General features: G+C 40.1%; 1 protein-coding gene across 1 annotated transcript in view; it reads left to right on the top strand.

Annotated features, from left to right (window-relative positions):
• XYLT1 (xylosyltransferase 1) overlaps positions 1-24,447 on the top strand; it is a 211,761-nt gene that overhangs the window by 162,213 nt on the left and 25,101 nt on the right. The window contains exons 6-8 of the mRNA XM_072120641.1: positions 923-1,139; positions 9,436-9,612; positions 18,070-18,332. Of these exons, the coding sequence (XP_071976742.1) occupies positions 923-1,139; positions 9,436-9,612; positions 18,070-18,332 (657 nt within the window). The remainder of the gene's footprint in view (positions 1-922; positions 1,140-9,435; positions 9,613-18,069; positions 18,333-24,447) is intronic.

The raw sequence follows: 24,447 nt of genomic DNA, 5'->3' as shown, positions 1-24,447 counted from the left end.
GGACATTTTAATTGCAACCACTTAGGTCCATTTCACATCTCTGTTAGGTCTTATGGTTATTGGGAGCCATAACTGTGAGTGGTCGATACACAGAATTGGTTCAAGTCATCTTCGACTACAACTGGTTTTGGCTAACAATGACCAAAGACCTAATGGAGATGTGAACCAGGCCTTAGTAACTCTGTTGCTACACCCTTGTGCCGTGTATTAAGTCAACGCCAGTCCCGAGTTAGAGTACATTTTAGCTACAGTTTTTTGGCGCAGGTTATATTAGATTTCACTGTCCAATACTTCCCCATGCTGGCCCATCTTGCCCTCTTCCCTGTGGGGCCCACTTTTTGTCCCGTACCCTGCAAAAAGGCCAAGAAGTTTGTCTTGCTTTTTTGAAGCCTAAAATAAGACATAATTCCATCTGGAGGGAGAAATACTAGTCATCCGTCTATATATATTATTCATTATACACTTATGGCTTTGGCTGGAAATCTGTACCAGAAAAAAAAATTAAAAGTAGCCATTTGTCCGGTAGTTTTTCCATGCATTTTTTTGAGCTGAAGCTGGAAGTAGGTTCTAAAGAAACAGGATTAATGTTGCTCCTTGCTGGACTACTTTCAACATTAGGCTCCAAAAAATTGAATCGCCTATTTTACTGGACTCTTTAATAAAAAAAAAATTAATTGTGGGAAACTCCAAAGCTAGTATTAACTGGTAGTCGTAATACATAGCAACTACCACTCTAATCATAGTGTTATCCCTCCTGATTTTGAGCTAAGAAAACAGCACTGTGTAATGACGCTCCTGTATTGTATTGTATTATAGTTTGTTGTGTTTTTTGATTATTCTCTAAAATGTCTCTTGATGCTTCTGCCTTTTAATAATTTAGAAGATCTTCTTTATCATTTTGTCACTTCTCTTGTTGTTGCAGATTTATCAGAAAGCAAGGTCTGGACAGGTTGTTCCTCGAATGTGACACCCACATGTGGCGCCTCGGGGACAGGAAGATCCCAGAGGGCATTACCGTCGATGGTGGCTCAGACTGGTTCCTCCTGAATCGGAAATTTGTGGAATATGTGACCTTTTCCAATGATGATCTAGTTACAAAGATGAAGCGGTTCTATTCCTACACGCTGCTTCCAGCTGAGGTATGTTAAATATATACCTTGTCAGTGTTATATGAAACCATGGAGACTGGCGATTAGTTACAGAAGTCGCTTTAATGCACCTCTATACCAAGAGCACAGTATACTTATCTTCATTAACCTATATTCAGGGGGATATATCAACCAGACGTTTCTGTGCTAGGAGAATTGTTAAATAGTTTAGAAATGTCAATAAACTAATTTACCTTTCATCAGCCTGATATTAAGGATATTAATTGTGGCGATGTCGTGTAGTTAAAGGGGTGTAATGTGCATCTTCCTTTTTATAATCTGTGCCTTGGCTTTTGGTAGTGATTGTAGCAGATGGACTATGACGCTCGAAAACATTTCTTATTCGAGTTGAGTCATTGAAGATCCAGCTGACGATGGCCTCATATGTATTCAACAAGATGATGATTCAGCGGATACTTAGACATACTTAGCTATAACTTAGTAACGCCATACCTCCACTATGTTACATGTTATCTAATTAATAAGGCTGGTTACCTCCATGATCGACAGCTTTTTACATCCATTAATAGGTGTCGCTTCACCGATTCTGGTACAGTTGGAATTTTTTCTCTATCCCCCACTGTTCATGTGCAATTAGTTTAGCAAGTTCACTAATTAGACTCTTTACTGTCAGGTGGGCGGAGTTGGAGCAGATAGTCTGACACTAGATAGCCTATTAAACGATGCTAAGATGGAGCTGGTGTAAGATCCTTAAGGTTTGGAGCTGTAATAGCTGCAATTCCATGGGACTTTTGGTTTGATGAAGATGGCGATCAGGTGTTAAAACATTTCACTATAAATTTACTTTAAAGGGAACCTGGCAACAGGATTTCACATATCAAATTAATGGCATGCTGCTACAGGTCACACTATGCATAAAAGTAACATGTATGTGACTAAGATATGTGCTGATTTGGTTATTAGAAATCACATTTAGAATAGACACCAATCTCTATTCAACTTCTGGGGCTGAGTCATGTGGGTATCTAAAGCAGCCGCCCGAGTCATGGAGTCACCATTTAAAACACACCCACATGACTCAAGTATCTTTTCTCAATTTTATTTCTGAAAAGTAAACCAGCAGATATCGTCAAATTCATGTTTGTTTTGTATAGCATGGAACTTACATACCATTAACCTGACATGTGAAATTCTGCTGACATGTTCCCTTTAAAACAAAGAGGCAACGGAAAAGATGTATGAATGTGTCTGTGTTTAGATCAGAGGAGAGTAGAACCAGACAGTTCACTTCTGTGGCGGATTAATCGCTGTGTCTGATGCTGGATGATGAATCTGGTGCAGTATAAGATTGTAGAGTTGTACTTTGCTGCACCGCAATATTGAATTTTCTGGCGCACTGACTGAATTTTTGCCGCACAGGCTATTTTCTATCCGGACACACCCACTTTTTTGGACAAGTTGGAGAACTGCTTAAAAATGGTCAAATACTTTCAATTAATTTGGCACAGAACATTTCAGGTGCAGATTCCGACAGTTTTCTGGCATTGACAGATTAATACATCTCCCCTAATTATATCCTTTATCATGACCCCATGGTAGGGCTCCAGAATGTTGTTGTTTTTTTACCTAAAGTTTAGCAAAATCAAAACTTTGGCTCACCAAATCCACAATCCTGGTCTTCTTAAAAAAACATGGAAACATCCACATTCACACCTTCCACTTCACTTTCATTTATTTATGGTGGAAAAAATATCACGGCAATCCACGTCTTTTATTCCTTCTATAAATAACGGATACACAACAGTAGGTAACAGAAGATACATTATCGTCTGCGGAGATCGGTAGTGTTACCTTCTGCTTTTAGTTTCCACTTCACTCTCTTCAAACTGAGAATTCACAAGAAACTTGCAGCGCAGTGAACTGGGCCCATCCATATAAACTGCTGTATAACTCCCTACTACTGCAGGACTACTACAGCAGGACTATGCTGTATTCAGAGTGTGAATATTTTCTCAACGTGCAGCAGACTTTTTTTTTTTCACCACATGCCCCTTTAAATCTAGGCCATTGCACATCTCCCGGACTGCTGGTTGTCATAATTTGACTGGTTGGATTCAGCACACATGTTAAATAATCCATTTTAATTCCATTTCAGTTGCAATCACCTTTCCCTCTCAAATCCGATAACCTTTTCGTCCATTATCTTGCCGAGAATTTCTGTATCATTATGAAAGGACACAGGGCAATGGATAATTGGGAAGTTTTGCTGCGCTCGAGTGAAAATGCATGCCTTTATCATTTTAACCAGCCAATTCAAGCATAAAACACATATTCACTGGGTTGTCACGTAGTATTAAACAATGTCAGGGGGATTATTTGGAAGAGAACACTAGTGTTAATGCCATGGTATTTATTTATAGATCCTGATATTTCACCCCCCTCCTCTACCTTCACTCTGATGTTTTCCTGTAATTTCCCATTGATTTTTACCTCTTAAAAAATACTAGAAAACATGAATTATTGAAATGTATAGAAAAAAAATTCACCAGATTATCACAGGATTTGGGCCTGAGTCCCAACACAGATTACAGTCCCGACAGAAAGTGTTTTTACATATACCGTACTTTCTTTAAATAGATCTTGTTCACGTGTATTTAGACTGACCCACCGGGGGATCGTAGAATCCTCGGGTGGGCCCCGACACTGAATATTTATGCAAATTCAAATGCTATAATTTTAAATAATCTGTAAAAGCTTGGTACAGCCAATATTATGACTATTACAGGTCATAGAGATCAGTTTCATCCAATTTTTTAAATACTTATGCCATAAAAAATATTATAACATTTTAGCAGTGTTTTACTTGTCACCTGAGATGTTTAAGTGTATTCTTTTATTGTTAATGAAAAAAATAATAATTTTAGAGGCATCACTTTTTATAGTTTTGTGTTATGCAACGTACAACATACATCACTTTTCAACAGAAACCAATAGTCCACAGTGTGTGTGAGAAGTAACAATGTTTTTCTGAACAAAATGTGACTTGTAAGCTTATAATATGTCTATAAATGTACAGGTATCTCTTAGCTGGTAGGTGGTGCCCTAGCTGCTGTGACTCACTGGTTCCCCTCCCCTTAGGTGCATAGATTTTCTCTGTAATCTGACACCTCAGTGAGAGCATATGTTCTTCCTGCTAGCAAGACAGAATACAGCAGATATTTCAGAGTGAAAAGTAGATTGAAAAGGAAGAAGGGAGGATGATAAGAGCCAAAGTAAGTGGAGGAGGAAGCACTTTGTTACAAGGTTTCATGTGTTGGTTTTTTACCATGATGGAAAGTTTGTTTAATAGTAAACAACCATTTAAGAATAAATTAATACCTGGGAGATACCCATTAGTCACAAAGGTGTATATCTAGCACTATCACCGCTGCTGAATGTTGTGGTCTCCTCACTTCTTACCAAGCTAATGCCATGTATATTTCAATGTCTCATTTGAATGGGACTGATTTTCAGATAGGCCATGTGACAAATAAATGTAACGTCACTGTCAGCTCAGGTATTGGACTAGTAGATGTCAGATATTGATCACTTATAATAAGGATAAGTGACTAATGTATGAAACATGGACAACCGTGTTCAAATGTCCCATTTCAACATAACCTTTGGATACAAGTTACAGCTCTCCATCAAAGTCAATAGGAGCTATCTGACTAACATCAATCATACACCTAATTATCCCCCAATCTCCATTAGAGTGATCTCTAAATATTCGTCATTTGTGGCATAACCTTTGGCTATGGTGGATTAACCCCCATATAATGTCATTGATTTCTCTCCCCATGCTATTTAGGGTTTCAGTAGGTAAAACTAGGGCATGATGATTGTTGTACTGCGAACCTGAAAGTCCTATTAATACCTCACCTTCCACTTGTCTAAAGCTGAAAAGATTGGAAGTAAATAGCACGGAAGACCTAAAAGCCTGTACAGTGTAGACCGAACATAATGTCTTAAAAAGCAATTCTGTCTGTAGCATAGCAACATTATAAAGAACAGTCACTTCAGCATCAATTAAGTTAAACCATTTTATCTTCTTAAGTAGCCTGTATGAAACACTTTAAGAAGCAATTTCATGTTATGTTTGACCCTCTAGGATCGAGGCTATAACATCCATAGTAATCTTATTTTTATGTAAAGGATTTTCAGCCTCCACACAGTTTAATGAAAAAGAATAAGCCAGTGCTGTTTCTCTGATATTGGTGCCTGAGGCTTTAGAAATAGGATCAGGAGCTGAAAATAGGGAGAGTTTTTTGGAATTTTCTCCATATACCAGAGACCTTTTTCTTTTGCCCCTATTAATAACATCCGCTTTTTCAGGCAAAAAACTGCAAGCAGTTGTGTGAATAATTTCAAAAGTGTAAGGGTAACTGCACATGTAGCGTAATGGCTGTAGAATTTATCCCAATGATAAATATGCAGAGATTATGCATGCATTTCCAGCTGAAATCAAGTGGTTTCTGATGGGTTTAATGCACCAATTTTGAATTTTGCTGTGGCAGGGGACGAAGTTCCTACTACACAATGCTACTTTATTGCTCCGAGGATTTACTGCCTGGAAATACTGCATGGTAAATCCGCACTTAATACGCAACATGCCCAGATGGCCGCAGAGAAACAGATGGGGGGGGGGGGGTTACTAATCTTGTCTAAAATAAAAGATTGCAACGGTAGACTAGAAAGCTTTTAATCTAACCAATTTCATAGAGTATAATGCTTGATGATAAGTCACTCTAAGTTTAAGACTGTCTATTCTAAATTGTCATCTTTTATATGCTAGTTAATCTACCATCAAAGTCAAGCATGACTTGCTAGATGCGGACACCTTTACTGCGCTAATCTTCTTTTATTTGTTATCTATGCCCTCCTTCCTTCTAAAATCAACGTTTTAAATTATTCTAATGAGCCTGATGGGCTATAGACTTGCTACAGAAGCCCTCTGCCTGCACATCCTGTAATCTCAGCAGCAGTGTGAACACAGTGGGAGTGGAGAAGTGCTCCTTCACAATGTAACAACCTGTGAATCTGCAGCACAAATGGTCTCTGATAATACTACCATAGCCTTTCTGGCTATAGCCTTTCATTAGCATAATTAAGAATTTTCCAATTAATAATACTAATAATAATTGGCCATGGATAACAAATATAAGACGATTACCACAGTCACAGTGCCTGGATCTATGAGTGAGTGTCCCTGGTTTATCATGCTTAATTTTGATGGTAGATTTTCTTTAAGTTCACACAAAAATTTGTAAAAATTTCAATGCATTGGAATATTTACTCATTCAACCATGGATCTGTAAAAAAAAATAGATGACAGAATGGTGCAATTTAAAAGTTAATGTTTTTCACAACCGATTTTGGCACGTAGTCTTAGTGTGTATGTACCTGACCACAACTCAACCCATAAAACCCATTAGTACCATAGCAGATATGCTAAATGTAAGCTACATACAAAGTTTATTATAATTTAGCCCAATACCCCAGTGGTGTAAGTCATAGGGGGTCATTTACTAAGGGCCCGATTCGGGTTTTCCCGACGTGTTACCCGAATATTTCCGATTTGCGCCGCTTGTACATGAATTGCCCCGGGTTTTTGGCGCACGCGATCGGATTGTGGCGCATCGGGGCCGGCATGCGCGCGACAGAAATCGCGGGGGCGTGGCCGAACGAAAACCCGACGTATTCGGAAAAACCGCCGCATTTAAAAACCGAAAATGTGTCGCTTGGGGAGCGCTCACCTTCACCTTCTATGGGATGGTGCATTCCGGGGCGTTAAGATTATTTTCGGCGCTGCAGCGCCACCTGGTGGACGGCGGAGGAACTACCATCTTAAATCCCAGCCGGACCCGAATCCTGTGCAGAGAACGCGCCGCTGGATCGCGAATGGGCCGGGTAAGTAAATGTGCCCCATAATGTTAACCACTCTAATAATGATATTTTGCAAAAGGTCATATATTACTGTTCTCAGCTGACCAGGCCATGTGATTGGTCACTGATGGACATGATGTCACAAGGATTCACTGGAGCATGGATTTGTGGCTTTCAGCAGCTAAACCATGGGGGTTTCATATAGTTGAATATTTTAATCCGACAAAACCCCTTTATACACGACTGCAATCTTGAATGTATAAAATAGACTCTACAGTTTTTTTAGCTTGTAAGGAAAGAAAAACCGTGTGAGCCTGTAGGCCAATATTTACATGGCTGTCAAGTCTGCGTGTGATGCGCTCAGTATGCTATCCCCTATCAGGGCCTATGAGAATGTAAATATAAGAAGCAGATAGTGTATGCACATAATAAACAGCGCTATATATTTCCTGTCAGTATGAAGATAAATAAACTCGTGTTTTGGTAGCGTAGACTTTAATTTATGGAGCAGGAGCCCTTGTAATTAGAAAGCAGAGTGGTCCCGCAATACCCGGGCATATTCTCTATTTTCTAGCCGGTTTCATTAATAGAACCTATACAAATTACAGTAATCATCAGGATACGGATTAGATTCCTTTCCCTTCTATGTCGCTGCTTCATTGCAAACACAAATTATATACTGCAGCCGGTAATTTTTTTTTTTTTCTCTCGGATTTTATCGAGGTGACAAAGTAAAGCATTATACGAAATGGAAACGACCAAGTTATGAATTTCTGAAGGTTGAGCTTTTAGATATTGAGCATGCCAATAAACATCACTTTTTAATAGTAAAAGAAATTCCAAGAGTGCAAGAATGACCGTGTTGCCATAACTACCAAATGACTGTCCTTTTTGTAGCAAAGTTGGAATGTGAAGGTTGTGACCTGGCTGTGACACACGTTTTTTTATTGCTAATTGGCACAAAACGGAAAACTCCATGGCTAGACTAACTGCAGTGGGGGGTTTTCCATCCCGCTTCCTCATGGGTGGAGTCATCATCTACAGAGCTCCTCCTCTTTACAAATATTGTAAAAAAACAAGTATTGCTGAAGTGGAGTAGCAGAGTGAACTAGTTCCATCCCCTACTGTGACAGTATGATGGCATATGTGTTAGAGCAGGTATTATTTTATTTCTCTCGTCAGAGGCTACAAATGTGTACCATGTGACATTTGTATTATTGCCATAGTTCCTCCCCTAAAGGACACCAGTGATTTTGTTAAAAATGTATATAACAATACTTTTTGGGTAATGTAAGTTGTCATGTTCTAAGAAAGATATTCTAAGAATTTTCCAGTTAATTATCTAATTTCATATAAAGTCTGACATGAACAAGTCTCACAATGATGGTATACAAAGATTCAGAGGATAGGTGTCCGATGGCTGGTGGTCTGACCACTGGGACCACCACTGGAGCAATCATAAGAATGCCAATACTCATTTTATTTGAGAACAGCCATCTCAAGCTAAACAATACAAGTTAAGGCTACATTCACACTGCCGTATGAGGGACGTATATACAGCCGATATACATCCCCATAGACGGCAATGGGCGCATGGTGCCCAACGGGAGCGTGCGGCACCATACCGCTTCGTACCCCGGAAAAAGATAGGACATGTCCTATCTTTCTCCGTAGTACGGCGTCATGCGCCATATGTTCCTATGGAGAGGGGCGGGGGTGAGCTGCACTCACCTCCTCCTCCTCTCCCCGCGCGCTGCCGTTGCCCGCCGTAGCACGTGGCAGTGTGAATGTAGCCTAAGGTAGCATTGATTAAGCAGGCATGCTGTGATTATAATATATTGACATCTGCATAGTCTTTAATCAATCCCATGATTCCTTATAGCAGAGGCAGCTAGAGATGGTGGCATCTATGTCTGCTAGGGAACATTGTAATTACACTTCTCAATTTATTCTCCTGTAAGACACTACAAGTATACAGTCAGGGAGGCTTTACTGCCATCCTGTATGTTATAACTGTGTCCAATCACCAGTACCACCTAAGTATTTATGGTCCCCCATGTCGAGAGCCTGGGTGGTACGATCTAGGCAGTTACATTACAGAGGGAAACTGGTGCCTGACATGGTGATTCCCAATAACGCATGTTATTCTCAGGAGATCACATGACCAGGGTAAAGGGCAGGATCCAAGGAATTTTCATATGGATGGAAAGAAGTCAATATAAATATATTGTCAGTATATGGATAAAATAAAAAAATTACAGGAATGCCTCTTTATAGTATCTCCATCGCTGCGTGGCCTTTCGCTCACAGTATTTGGTGCTTTCCAGTTCATTTCTTGTGTTTGATTGAGTCTTATTGACTAGCCGACCTTTAACCGTTTTCTTCTCCTTTTCCATTCCAGTCTTTCTTTCATACTGTTTTGGAAAACAGCCCTTATTGTGACACCATGGTTGATAATAATTTACGAATCACTAACTGGAATAGAAAACTAGGCTGCAAATGTCAATATAAACACATTGTCGACTGGTGTGGCTGCTCTCCAAATGACTTCAAGCCCTCTGACTTCCATCGCTTTCAGGTACGTATGTCTTCATTACGGCTCCTCTCCTCTTATACAGAGGCCTTTCACGCTATTGTTCTTGGATCTGATTTGCAGCAAATGTTAACTTGACTTTTTATGTATTATATTCAATTTTATTTATTTTACTATTAATTATTTAATGTTGGTTATAACTTTTTGTAAAAATGCTCATTCTACATCTATTGTTTGTCTTAATATAATAGAGAATATACCATATATACTCGAGTATAAACCTTGTTTTTCAGCACAAAAAAATGTGGAGGGCAGGTGCTGGCTATATACTATGGGGCAGGGTCCGGCAGGATATATACTGGGGAGGCTGTGACCAATGCATTTCCCACCCTCGACTTATACTCGAGTCATTAGGTTTTCCCATATTTTTGTGGTAAAATTAGGGGCCTTGGCTCATACTTGGGTCGGCTTATACTCGAGTATATACGGTAATTCTATGCAATTCAGGGCAATGCACCATCAATAAGGTTGATGGTTCTTGACATTAAGAATTCATGACATTACATTTTAATGCCACAGCTGAGGATATGAAGGATCTCTAGACTTTAAGGTTCTAACAGATTTTCTTCAAAAGGGTTTTGGGCTCAAATTTTGGATAAAATATCAATAGAATAGGTCCATATCATCACCCCATATATCAGCTGTACTCAGAAGGGAATGGGAGAACAGTGTAGAGGCTGAACCTAGTCACTACAGCATAGTTCCCATTGACAGAATCAGTAGTAGAGGAGCAGAACAGAATCAACTTTAGTCCCATTTTGTGTCGTGTCAGCTGGATGTTGTCAAAATATCACCTTTTCATGTATTTGTAGCCCCAAAAGTAACCCTCTTAAAACAAAACTATAAGCCTGTAAGATGTTTTCTTACTATGCCACCTTACATATTTCTCATATTAGGGAGGAACATTTGTTCTTTACTATTTTTTATTTTTCCACTGTTGTATTGATCAGTAGTCTCTGGTTGCCGTGAGTATGTGCAGTGTACCGGGAACAGTGTCAATGCTAAGCAGAGCTTGTAGGCCCAATAGTCTCTGGTTGTAAGCACAGCTTGTAGGCCCAGTAGTCTCTGATTGTAAGCAGAGCTTGTAGGCCCAGTAGTCTCTGGTTGTAAGCAGAGCTTGTAGGCCCAATAGTCTCTGGTTGTAAGCACAGCTTGTAGGCCCAGTAGTCTCTGATTGTAAGCAGAGCTTGTAGGCCCAATAGTCTCTGGTTGTAAGCACAGCTTGTAGGCCCAGTAGTCTCTGATTGTAAGCAGAGCTTGTAGGCCCAGTAGTCTCTGGTTGTAAGTACAGCTTGTAGGCCCAGTAGTCTCTGATTGTAAGCAGAGCTTGTAGGCCCAGTAGTCTCTGATTGTAAGCAGAGCTTGTAGGCCCAGTAGTCTCTGGTTGTAAGCACAGCTTGTAGGCCCAGTAGTCTCTGATTGTAAGCAGAGCTTGTAGGCCCAGTAGTCTCTGGTTGTAAGCACAGCTTGTAGGCCCAGTAGTCTCTGATTGTAAGCACAGCTTGTAGGCCCAGTAGTCACTGGTTGTAAGCACAGCTTGTAGGCCCAGTAGTCTCTGATTGTAAGCAGAGCTTGTAGGCCCAGTAGTCTCTGGTTGCTGCAGGTATCTGTGGTGTACCGAGGCCATTGTCAGCACTAAGCAGAGCTTGTAGGCCCAGTAGTCTGTTATTGGTGTTGGTATGTGCAGTGTACCGGGACCAGTGTCAACCGAACAGCTTGTAGGCCCAGTAGTCTCTGGTAGCTGTGAGTATGTGCAGTGCACCAGGACCATTGTCAGTACTAAGGAGAGCTTGTAGGCCCAGTAGTCTCTGGTAGCTGTGAGTATGTGCAGTGCACCAGGACCATTGTCAGTACTAAGGAGAGCTTGTAGGCCCAGTAGTCTCTGGTAGCTGTGAGTATGTGCAGTGCACCAGGACCATTGTCAGTACTAAGGAGAGCTTGTAGGCCCAGTAGTCTCTGGTAGCTGTGAGTATGTGCAGTGCACCAGGACCATTGTCAGTACTAAGGAGAGCTTGTAGGCCCAGTAGTCTCTGGTAGCTGTGAGTATGTGCAGTGCACCAGGACCATTGTCAGTACTAAGAACAGCTTGTAGGCCCAGTAGTCTCTGGTAGCTGTGAGTATGTGCAGTGCACCAGGACCATTGTCAGTACTAAGGAGAGCTTGTAGGCCCAGTAGTCTCTGGTAGCTGTGAGTATGTGCAGTGCACCAGGACCATTGTCAGTACTAAGGAGAGCTTGTAGGCCCAGTAGTCTCTGGTAGCTGTGAGTATGTGCAGTGCACCAGGACCATTGTCAGTACTAAGAACAGCTTGTAGGCCCAGTAGTCTCTGGTAGCTGTGAGTATGTGCAGTGCACCAGGACCATTGTTAGTACTAAGGAGAGCTTGTAGGCCCAGTAGTCTCTGGTAGCTGTGGGTATGTGCAGTGTACTGGGACCAGTGTCAACGCTAAGCACAGCTTGTAGGCCCAGTAGTCTCTGGTAGCTGTGGCGCAGCTGCTCCAAAATCTGATCGCATGTGACACAATCCCCTGCTAAATACCTGTCAAGGCCGTGCAAATCCCGGAAAATCCAGCTTAAGTGCGACAGCGGACCCTTAGTAAATAAGCCCCAATATGTGTTTCATACAGTTTTTGCCTAAAATTTTCAAAAATAACTAGCGACAACTTTCCCCTCCTCAATGACGTTCCGAGCTTCCTCTAAACATCCTTGCCTGTTTGCTAGAGGTGCCCAGCATGCTGCGGGAGCATTCAATGTATGCAAATAAACATCATTTACATTCAGGCAGCTTTGTATGGGGATGAATTTATGTTCGCCCTTAATGGATGTTTTGACAACTAAAGGCAAGAGTTGGACAGGTCTAGTCTACAGCATTTATCTTTCAGCTGCGATATATCAATGTAGAATCAGCTCATCCACGACCTTGATTTGTTCTGCATCCACTTGCGAAGGTCGTGAAGAAGCAGCAACAGCTTAGCTCCTGTAGCAGACAGGATTTTCATGGACATCAGCCAGACTGCTGCTAACATGAACTGACCAATAAAGGATATCTCGCTGCAGATGCCAAACAAGCTTTTTTATTATTGCTCTTTTATTAACAAAATGTCCTGAGTAATCAGAGTATTTAGTTACCATTTCTCTGGAATTGGGTACGCTTTGTCTGGAAGCTGTATTCCTTTACTGATCTTCTCACATGGGAAAAGAGGCCGGTTTTGGCCGACATGTAATTGCTGCAAACAATATCCACTTCTCTGAAAAGCCAATAGTCCTAGTAGAAATCAATTGCTTCTTCTGTGATGTATTTGGCATTGTCTAGACGTAATTAAAAGCTATGGGTCGTACAGAACATTTTACACTTAGGTCTAATGTACATTATGAATAGTGAATACTCTGCATTCCGGAAAAGAAACGATTGCCTAGATTGTAATGATTTGTGGTCTTAGATTGCCCTTACATATGGGTCTGTGACCCATCAATTTAACAAAAAATACAGCTACTGTAAACCGGTAGACCACTGATCTCAAGAAAAAGTTTACTTATTTGGCAAACTGGAACCATTGAAAAACTTTAAGTCTCTTTTTATTGGTGTTGTGCAAATCCTAGGAGAACAATCTGTTTCCTCATAGGTAGGTAGAGGGCGTTCCACCTTACAAACAAGGAATCTGTAAAGTGAAAGAGGACTTGAAGTTCCATCTTATGACTACGTGGTGAAGCTCATCCATAAAGAACCGCTAGTTCTTCCTTAACTTCTTCTATTCCCATTTATAATCTTTAATTATTTATAATGTGTATCTTAGATATGAAAATAGACATTTTATCTCAAAATGTTGACTCCCGACACATTAAGATTGGTTTAGATTTTCACCTCCAGCCATGGCGCTGTCTAGACTTCCTGCCGCTCTAAGATCAATGTTGTCATGTAGACATCTTCAGTTTTCTCCATGACCAAATACAGTAATGGATATAGATGAGGTGGGGGGGGGGGGCATTCACATTTCCATAGTGATGTTTAGCTAGCACATGAGTGTCAAAGATATAATAAGGCAAATACATATGATATTTTTTTTTTAGTTGTTTCATATCTACAAAAATGCTTTAGATGTAGATAATAGAAGGAACTTTCATAAAGCTTCTCTACAAAATGTCAGAACTCAGGAGGTAGAGGAGGTACATTACCCATGGTTATGACTATACTATATAAGAATAGAAAAACTTTTATGGTATTTTCGATTGGAAATGAGTTGATGAGTTGAATTCAAGATTCGATTTGTATTTACATCAATTTTTTTATAATTGTTTTGTTTGGGTCTAAATGGAAGCAGTTGGAACTGATATTGCTCCTATTGTCCTGGAAATTGCTCATCGCTACCTTGGAATATCAATGTGGTTTACAATGAAAATAATCACCATAAATCCATATGTTATAGTTTTAAAATTTTCGAAATTTGTTCCTTCAATTGTCTTCTCTTTTTCTGTATAATGGCCATCAACTTCTAAGTAAATGTAAAGAGCAATAAAAATGGTTGCCAAAGCGAACATAAGAGCCTACACCTACAGTAACAGTCTACATCTTGGAAATATGCTTGCAGGTCTTTTATATAGTTTCAGTATAAATGAAACATAGATTTTCAAAATCATAAAGAAGACCATGATTGAATAATGCATTGTGTGTCAGGTTTATTGTGCCCCATAGAGTCATTAGTGTAGAAAATGGGATTTTCGAGTCAAAAAAGAACATGTGGTGTCCAGTAAAATGTAATAATACACCGTATGGTAAAAACATTAGATTAAATATCCATTGGAGTAAAAGCCATTTTTCCAGTTGCAATATGCATTATCAGTGTGAATGAGAACACTTGTGGCCACTGGCCATACCACAGCCATGTTGGTTTATAAAACTTCAGCTGCTGTGAAACTAAGTCACTTTGTGGCTACCAGTTACCTATTTGTTCTGGATGTATTGTATTCCAGGCTCGTTTCTGGCACATTCACATTTATAAATTAATTTTTTAACTTTTCTGTTTAAAATTGTTCCCAGAAAAGTGGGCGAAGTTACTTAGAAAGGGTTGGACAAAAGATTTTTATTTTTTTTTGAATAAAACTTTATTATCTTAAATTCAAACATTATTACACCACAAAAATTACATTTCCGGGACAAAAGATTTAAAACATTTAGGCTATTTGCACACTTTGCGTGCAGATGATGTGTATATTTTCTTCACAGATGTTGTGTAAAATCTGCAGCATAGTACATTAGCGTAGTGAATTCGAAAAAGTATTGTAGACAATGCGCTTTATTTTCTGTATGGCAATTGTTGCTCAGTGCAGAAAATAAAATAATGATCATCTTTTTTTTGCATCCTGGTGGGTGTTTTAAGCATTTTTTTTACATTATAGTTTGTGGGAGAGTAAAAATCTGCACCAAATCTGCATCAAACCCGCATTAAATCTGCATTAAAACTGCATCATGGTGCAGATTACAAATGCACAAAAATTCAGCTTCTTGCTCAAACAGGTAAACTTCTTTGATTGCACAAGACAAACTTTTTTTTCCAGCTCAAATCCACCAATATTCAGACGATGTTGAAGAAACTTGGTCTTTATTTAATTCATATTAAAAACATGGACAGGTACATCTTGAAATCCAACGCGTTTCAGACGCTTAGTGCGTCCTTAGCCATCCATGACTAAGGACGCACTAAGCGTCTGAAACGCGTTGGGTTTCAAGATGTATCTGTCCATGTTTTTAATATGAATTAAATAAAGACCAAGTTTCGTCAACATCGTCTGAATATCGGTGGATTTGAGCTGGAAAAAAAAGTTTGTCTTGCACATTCGTTATGCTCAGGTGAAGACAGCCCCGTGCTCTCCCCGGCTAGACACTTTCACGCGGTAGGAGCTGAGATTACTTGCATCATTTTAAGCTTCTTTGATTGGTTATTCCAGGGCTTTACATGTGACACACAAAACCATGGTACAGATTCCACGATTTTTGATTTTTTGCTGGAAATGATGTCAGATCAGGTGAAAAAGGGTGGGAAATGCATGTAAATCTGCATCAAAATAGCTCTATAAATAATATAAATCTGCATCACAAAGGCACATAACAACCATGTGTATTTGATGCAGATTTTCATGCAGATTTTTCTGCAATTTGTGCAGATAGCCTCACAATAGAAATATCCTAAATTTTGTGTAAGTCTATTTACTTATCACAGTGGGAAAAGATTTCTGTTTATGGTGAATAGACAAAAATGCATAAAAGGGTTTTTTTTATCCCCAAAAATAAATGATGAATGTGCTAAATAAGGGCATTTTTTAACATCTTCACAATACCCCGGCTGCCACGACATTTATCTCTTGTTGTCTTCCCGTCACTCAAGAAATACTTTGAAGACCACGTCCAGCCAATTGCTGGCTGAGGCTGGTCATGATTCTGCCCAGTGATTGGATAGAGGGGTATCAAAGTTTATTTGCTATATGCTGGAAAGGCAACAGGATATGGAGTTCTGGTAGCCTGTATCGCCCCTTTGGAACACAACGTTGAGGGATTGTAAAGACCTGACTTATTCTTTAATATTTTTCATTATTATTTAGTACATTATTATTCAGTGATTAATTTTTTTGTGTGACAAATTAGTAAAATCAGACTAAAATCTCAAGCTATGGAGCTTGAGGTTTTAGTCTGATTTTACTAATTTGTCAGTATTTGAAGACATGTGCTACACCAGGGAATGTTGCAAAATCATGTTATGTAACCTTTCCAGGTCAAACTTTCTAGATGGGTTTTTCTAATTGTCAATGTCCCAAATGTGATATTTATATTTGAAATATTTCTGGGACATTCCATACTTTATTATCCGTCTATCAATATATAGTACGTTTGTGTGACTGTTTCTGCATTTGTTATACATAAAATTCTGAGACATTCTTAACTTTTTGTCATTCTCTGCTAACCGGATAGGCCAAGGTTAAACATATAGCAGACTTCCAGACAAGCTGATCAAAAACCTCATTGGAAGTCTATCCTTTGAAATGGATGTCTGGAAGAAGTCTACACAATTAAACACACTATATGGTTTTTCCATATAAAAATGTAGACTTTTTATCTGTAATCATTAGTAAATAATGGCATCTTGTGTGTGTATTTATGACTAGTGTCTATTATGGTAATTTTTCCGAAAATTCAGTGAGCCAGGAAACATTAGTTCCAAGTAATATAATCAATGTGTGTTTGGGAAGAAAATCCATCTTTCAATGTTGCAAGATATTCTTGGAAACAAGCTGGTAAATGAGTTGAATATTACTGCTGGTAATTATGTTAAGTACACAGTCTCGTCATTGCTCTGCTTATACAAAGCGAGGAGTAGCTTTACCAAAGCATCAAAATCACTATGTACATAGCTATAGCACATAAATAGGAGAGCACACTGATTTAAGTGGACCTTAAAAATCCAACAATGTTGCTTTGTTGGGGTGAACTTGTGACTTTGTTACATAATGGAAACATGAGGGAGTATTGGTAAGTGGTTCGTACATTTTATTCACAAAATAAAAGAATTACTTGTAGTCAAAATAAAAAACTTAAACCACAACTTTGATACTTAACAGGGAGAGGCTGTTACTCCATGCTCATTCTGGAGGGAGGTGGGGGCGGTCATTTGACAGTACTCTCTGTGTGTAGCTGAGTGAGTGCAGATCTATGGATGCAGAGGTCTTATACACAGACAAGCAAAGAAGGAAGTCTCCCTTGTTCCCTATCAGTCCCTCTATTCTAGTCTGTGATTCTACAGAACTTTCTCTGTCTCCCACTGCACCTTATTCTGTGCCATACACTCCTCCGCAGTCCCTACCTTCCGGCCTCATGGCACTTTCTGCGCAAAAAAAGAAGTTATTAACCATTTGTTCTCACACTGTGCAGACTGATGAACTTTATGTAACTATTTCATTGCTGGTTTCTACTATTTATTATATTCTCCATGTTCCTCCATGTGATGGAGCTGCCAGGCTAGTCACTATATACATCCTGTATGTACACTATGCAATGTTCAGTGGATTTACTTGTAGGAATCTTACTATATTTCATGCTACATTTCTTAACAAGAACACATAAGGGATCATGGGAGTACCTAAATATGCTTCAGGGCAGATAAATGGAAAGGTTAGGTTCCACCAACATCACTGCTGAAGAAGATTTTTGGCAAGCAATTTCAGAACATAAAATGTCACAACTCTGGAAAGAAAAGGCTGAGGAACACAATATGAACATTGTTCTGTTTGTTTTTAAATGGGGAATCACCTACAACAATTTGGTAAAAATCATTATGACTTTAGAGTTACGCTTTAAATTATTTTAAATTTTTGTACAATTTAGCGCCAGGTAATCATAAACTCAAATGTCAATAGAAATATTAATTTACTCTTTTTTTTGTTTCTCTTACTGTAGCAAACGGCAAGACCAACTTTTTTCGCTCGAAAATTTGAAGCTGCTGTCAACCAAGAAATAATTGGGCAGCTGGACTATTATCTGTATGGTAACTACCCCTCTGGTACACCAGGACTGAGATCATACTGGGAGAATCTGTATGATGAACCAGACGGCATCCACAGCATTAGTGACGTCATGTTGACCATGTTCCACTCTTTTGCCCGCATGGGCCTCAAGAGAGCTGAGGGATCTCTGCACACAGATGGAGAAAACACTTGTCGGTAGGTTCATGCCTATATCTTTTTTTTTTTTTTCATTGCTCTTATTTAATAAATCAAAGGGGAAAAAAGCTAACGCCAGAAGACCCCCAAAACATTGTGTTTTGCAATTGTTTCTTATTTTTACAATTACTATAGTGAGAAATATAGATTCCATTATAGGTTACTTTTGTTTCATTAGGTTATGTATACTTGCAGGTATACCGTTGTATGGTATTTTTGGTTATGGAGCAAATGAAAGGGCAGGAAATTGGATTTGTTTGCATTTAATAGTCCAAAAGGAAAACATTGTTCAGTATAACCAAGTGATTTCACTTGTACATTATGTTAGAGGTCACATAATATGGCCTTGAGTGCATTCCTGTGGGATTTCGGTATATAATGCATCTGATACAGCAATAGTGACACAAAACATCACTCTGTGCCGGACACAAATATGCTGTACAAAAACAGGATTGGCAAATTTGAACAGGATAGTTAATACTAATACCAATCTTTACCTATTAAACTGCCATACATTGCATACTATCCATGCTTAGTAATGCAGCTCAACCCCCTTTACTATAATGAGATGGAGATGCAACATGGCCATGTGATGTCCCCACCGATCTGATATTCATCACTGACCCTAACGCTACATTCATATGGATGTATGCTCTATCTTTTTTGCGGCCATGACACGCTATGGTGAGCACTCGTTCCAAGCCTGGCCTGGGCACCATAGCTGTCAATGGGGGACGTATATCCCGCAGCAAATTTGTGGCCATATAAGCTGTCACCGATGGTCGTGTGAATGCAGTCTAAGAGTAGGTGATCAATTTTGAAAACCCATAATACCCTTTTTAAATGTTCGTAGTTCGTGACTTTTTATTGACCTTCATTTTTTGTGGATCATTTTATAGAATTTTTGAAAATATGCCCTTAAACAAAAGAAAAGGTAAACCTACAAAAAAAAAACCCCATAAAATCAATAATTATGATGAAACCATAATAATTTGACTTATCACGAATATATATCCCAAGTACTGCAAAGTCAGCGATCAGGGCCACTGGGCCTCATGGATTCATCCGGTGAAAAACTGTTATTTTTTCGCTTTCTGTGAAGTTAAAAAAAAAAGAGAGAATGGTTCACAAATGGTTAAGTGCAGTCGCTCTCTTTCTTAATTTCGTAACTTGCAAATCTTGGCAACCCGTTTCAGACAGACTCATATAACAAACTCCGAAAAAACCTCTTGTTCAGCAGAATCTTTAATTGAAATTAGTGTATGATGGGCCTGCACACATCAATATTGGTGCGAGGAAATCATTTCCGTGGGTGATGTCATTAGGGAAGAATGCCCGTAGTACTATCGTCTCCAGCTCGAAGACACAATGCAGAGAATATTACTGGAATAACACCATCTATATATGGAACGGTTATTGTTTTTATTGGACACTAAAAGCAGCGTTCTAACAAATTCCACGTATTGGCACCAAGGTCAGCTCAATAGTATAAACAATTCTGCCGAGATAGAACTACTTTCACACTATTGTCACCATCTGCAATTACAAGGCCCTCGAAGACCCTTCATGTGAACGTCAACAACCTTGTTGTCTGACTGCCGGAGAGGATGACCGGCCGTCAATACCGATTCTTTGTCCTGAGCAAATTCCCATTCAGGCTAAGGTCAAACACCCCATTGATCCCAGCATTGCTATAACGATACGAATCCTTAAAGATGGAGCTGATGTGGACAGTGAAATTATTGGGATATTTCACTGATCTTGTGCAGTGAGCTCTGCAGATTTTTGTGGCCGATAACTTTAAAAAAAAGCATTAGCAAAGCGAGTGTGTGAGCTTGGCAGCGAGTGTGCACTGATCCCAAGTGTGTGCAGTGTCATAAGTGTGACTTAGGTTTAAGGGACTTAAGTTTGAGGGGCTTTAGTAGGTAACTTCTGTGTTTTGTGTTACTTTGACTGTAAATTCTTCTTTCTGTGCATATTTATATTGTAATCCCCATTAGAATTATGGACTCCATAAGTGGCATTGCTACAAGGTGTACATCCTGTGCCATGTATGCTTTCCTTGAACAGCCGTTCGAGGGGGAATACTGCTGTGTGGGATGTGTGAAAATTGCTCATCTGGAAGCCCAGATTCTGGATCTAAATGAGCAAGTTTCAAGGCTGCGGGCAATTGATAATATGGAACGAAGTTTGCTGCTCCTGGAGCACAAACTCTCTGGGGAAGATGGTTGTGGGGAGGGAAGTATGGAGGTGCAGAATGAGGGGGCAGCTAGTTGGGTAACATGTAGAAGGCGGGGTAGAGGGAAGAGTTGTAGAGAGTCTAGTCCTGATCTGGTGCACCCCAATAAGTTTGCCAGGCTGGTGGATGAGGGGGATATCAGCTCTGGGGTAGCAATGCTGCAGAAAGACATGGCCGCTAGCAACCAGGGGAATGTCTGCTCCAGTAAGAAGGGTAATGGGAGCAAAGGCAAAGTCAGACAGGTGCTGGTAGTGGGAGATTCCATTATTAGGGGAACACACAGGGCAATCTGTCACAAAGACCGTGCATACCGAACAGTGTGTTGTTTGCCGGGTGCTCGGGTTCGGCATGTTGCGGATCGGGTTGACGGATTACTGGGAGGGGCTGGTGAGGAACCAGCGGTCATGGTCCACATTGGCACTAATGACAAAGTAACAGGTAGGTGGAAGGTCCTTAAAAATGATTTCAGAGATTTAGGCCATAAGCTCAGGGCAAGGACCTCAAAGGTAATTTTCTCCGAAATACTGCCTGTACCACGTGCCACACCAGAAAGGCAGCGGGAGATCAAGGAGGTAAATAAGTGGCTCAAAAGTTGGTGTAGGAAGGAGGGGTTTGGGTTCATGGAGAACTGGGATGACTTTTCTGTGGGCTACAGGCTCTACAGTAGGGATGGGCTGCACCTCAATGGGGAGGGGGCCGCTGTTTTAGGGGAAAAAATGGCTAGAGGGTTGGAGGAGTGTTTAAACTAGAGACCTGGGGGGAGGGCAATTACACTTGTGCAGGGCAAATAGACGGTGTACATAGAGAGCTGGGAAGGGTCATAGTCCATGGGGGAGGAAGGGGGGCTGGAATGAGATTGGGGAATAAGGACAAAAGGAATAGGGACAGGGAAAACCATATAAAGTGTATGTACACAAATGCCAGAAGCCTCACAAACAAAATGGAGGAACTGGAACTCTTGATGTTGGAACGGAAATATGATATAGTGGGTATCAGCGAGACATGGCTGGACAGTAGCTATGACTGGGCTGTTACTATAGATGGTTATAGTCTTTTTAGAAAGGATCGTATAAATAAAAAAGGGGGAGGGGTTTGTTTATATGTGAATTCTTGCCTCAAGCCCGTCCTGCGAGATGAAATCAGTAACGCAAATGTGGAGTCCCTATGGGTGGAGATAAGAGGAGGGAAAAAGAATAATAAAATATTACTAGGGGTCTGTTATAAGGCTCCAAATATAATGGAGGCAGCAGAGGAAATGCTGATAAGTGAAATGGATGCGGCTTCAAAGCATGGTGAAGTACTTATCATGGGGGACTTCAATTACCCAGATATTGACTGGGGGGCAGAAACCTGCAGGTCCTTCAAAGGTAGCAGGTTCTTGTCAACAACAAAAGACAATTACCTGTCGCAACTAGTCCTGGAGCCAACAAGAAGGGGGGCACTGCTGGACCTTATCCTTACCAACAGACCTGATAGGATATCAAAACTACAGGTTGGGGGGAACCTGGGGAATAGTGATCATAATATCATTGATTTTGTATTACGCTTTACTAAGAGCGTTAGTGAAGGGGCAACCAACACTCTAAACTTCAGGAGGGCAAATTTTCAGCAACTAAGGGAAGACCTTAAAGGCATAGACTGGGATAATGCTCTCAAGGACAAAAGCCCCCCCCAAAAATGGGACTTTTTCTCATATATTCTGAAAAAGTCCTGTGAGAAACACATACCTTATGGGAAAAAGCATAAAAGGAACAAGAAAAACCCTATGTGGCTAACTAGTCTTGTAAGGAAAGCAATAAGCGAGAAAGATAAAGCATTTAAGGTGCTAAAACGTGAAGGTAGTGATGAGGCATTACAGGATTATAGAGAGAAAAAAAAATCCTGTAAAAAGCAGATAAAGGCCGCAAAAATAGAGACTGAGAGAAATATTGCCAGGGAGAGCAAAAATAATCCCAAATTATTTTTCAAGTATATAAATGATAAGAAACTAAAAACAGAGAGTGTGGGTCCCCTTAGAAATAACATGGGGGTCATGGTGGAAGGAGATGAGGAAAGGGCCAATCTACTGAATGTCGCCTTCTCAACTGTCTTTACCCAGGAAAATCCCCTGGTGGAAGACACAATGAGGAATAATGTTAATTCTTTTTATAATGTCAACAGTTTAACCCAGGAAGAGGTACGGCGCCGCCTCGCAACCACTAAGATAGATAAATCACCGGGGCCAGATGGCATACACCCCCGGGTTCTGCATGAATTATGTACCGTGATAGACAGACCGTTATTTTTAATATTTGAAGATTCACTGAGGACTGGTTATGTTCCACAGGAATGGCGCATAGCAAATGTGGTACCAATATACAAAAAAGGATCAAATAGCGATCCTGGAAACTACAGACCCGTAAGTCTAACTGCTGTGGTGGGGAAAATATTTGAGGGGTTTATTAGAGATGCTATCCTGGAGTATCTCACTGTGCACAACCTTATAACCCAGCGTCAGCATGGGTTTATGAGAGATCGGTCCTGTCAGACTAATCTGATTGGTTTCTACGAGGAGGTAAGTTCAAGACTGGATCTGGGGGACGCTGTGGATGTTGTATATCTGGACTTCTCAAAGGCATTTGACACCGTGCCACATAAAAGGTTGGTATACAAAATGAGACTGCTGGGAATAGGAGAAAATCTGTGTATCTGGGTAAGTAATTGGCTTAGTGATAGAAAACAGAGGGTGGTCATTAATGGCACATTCTCAGATTGGGTTGATGTTACCAGTGGAGTGCCACAGGGGTCAGTATTGGGGCCACTTCTTTTTAATATTTTTATTAATGACCTTGTAGTGGGTTTACACAGTCAAGTTTCAATATTTGCAGATGATACTAAGCTGTGTAAAGTAATAAATACTGAGGTCGATAGTTTAGCATTACAGAGGGATTTGTGGAAGCTTGAGGGATGGGCAGAGAAATGGTTGATGAGGTTTAATGTAGATAAATGTAAAGTTATGCACTTGGCCATGGAAACAAAAAGTATAATTATGTTCTAAACGGTCAATTACTTAGTAAAACTGAAGCTGAAAAGGACTTGGGCGTATTGGTGGATGGTAAACTTAATTTTAGTGACCAGAGCCAGGCGGCTGCTGCTAAAGCAAATAAAATAATGGGATGTATCAAGAGAGGAATAGATTCTCATGATAAAGACATAGTTTTGCCCTTATACAAATCCCTGGTCAGACCACACATGGAATATTGTGTACAGTTTTGGGCACCAGTGTATAAAAAGGATATAATAGAGCTGGAACGGGTGCAAAGGAGAGCAACCAGGATTATTAGGGGAATGGGGGGATTAGAATACACTGACAGATTACAAAATTTGGGATTATTCAGTTTAGAAAAAAGACGACTGAGGGGAGACCTCATTACAATGTACAAATACCTGAACGGACAGTACAAGGATCTCTCCAAAGATCTTTTTATACCTAGGCCTGTGACCAGGACAAGGGGACATCCTCTACGCCTACAGGAGAGGCGATTCTACCATAGCCATAGACAAAGGTTCTTTACTGTAAGAGCAGTGAGACTATGGAACTCTCTGCCGCAGGAGGTTGTTATGGCCGACTCTATGTACATGTTCAAGAGAGGCCTGGATGACTTTCTGGAGAGAAAAAATATCACGGGTTATGGGGATAAAACATTTATTTAATTCTTGAAGGTTGGACTTGATGGACTTGCGTCTCCTTCCAGCCTTATATACTATGATCATTCGTTTTGCTGGAACTGCCAAGATGTAAATTTTGCTCCGATTATTCGAGAAGTTGACATCTACCGCCATACATGCTAATAAAGAGCGAGGCATGTTAGTATTCAGTGCGGCAGGTAGGATTCT

This window comes from Engystomops pustulosus, chromosome 8 (genome assembly GCF_040894005.1).
Source record: "Engystomops pustulosus chromosome 8, aEngPut4.maternal, whole genome shotgun sequence".
NCBI classification, from domain to species: Eukaryota; Metazoa; Chordata; class Amphibia; order Anura; family Leptodactylidae; genus Engystomops; species Engystomops pustulosus.
The sequence above is the reverse complement of the archived record's forward strand: the minus strand, read 5'-3'. Positions and strand labels throughout refer to the sequence as shown.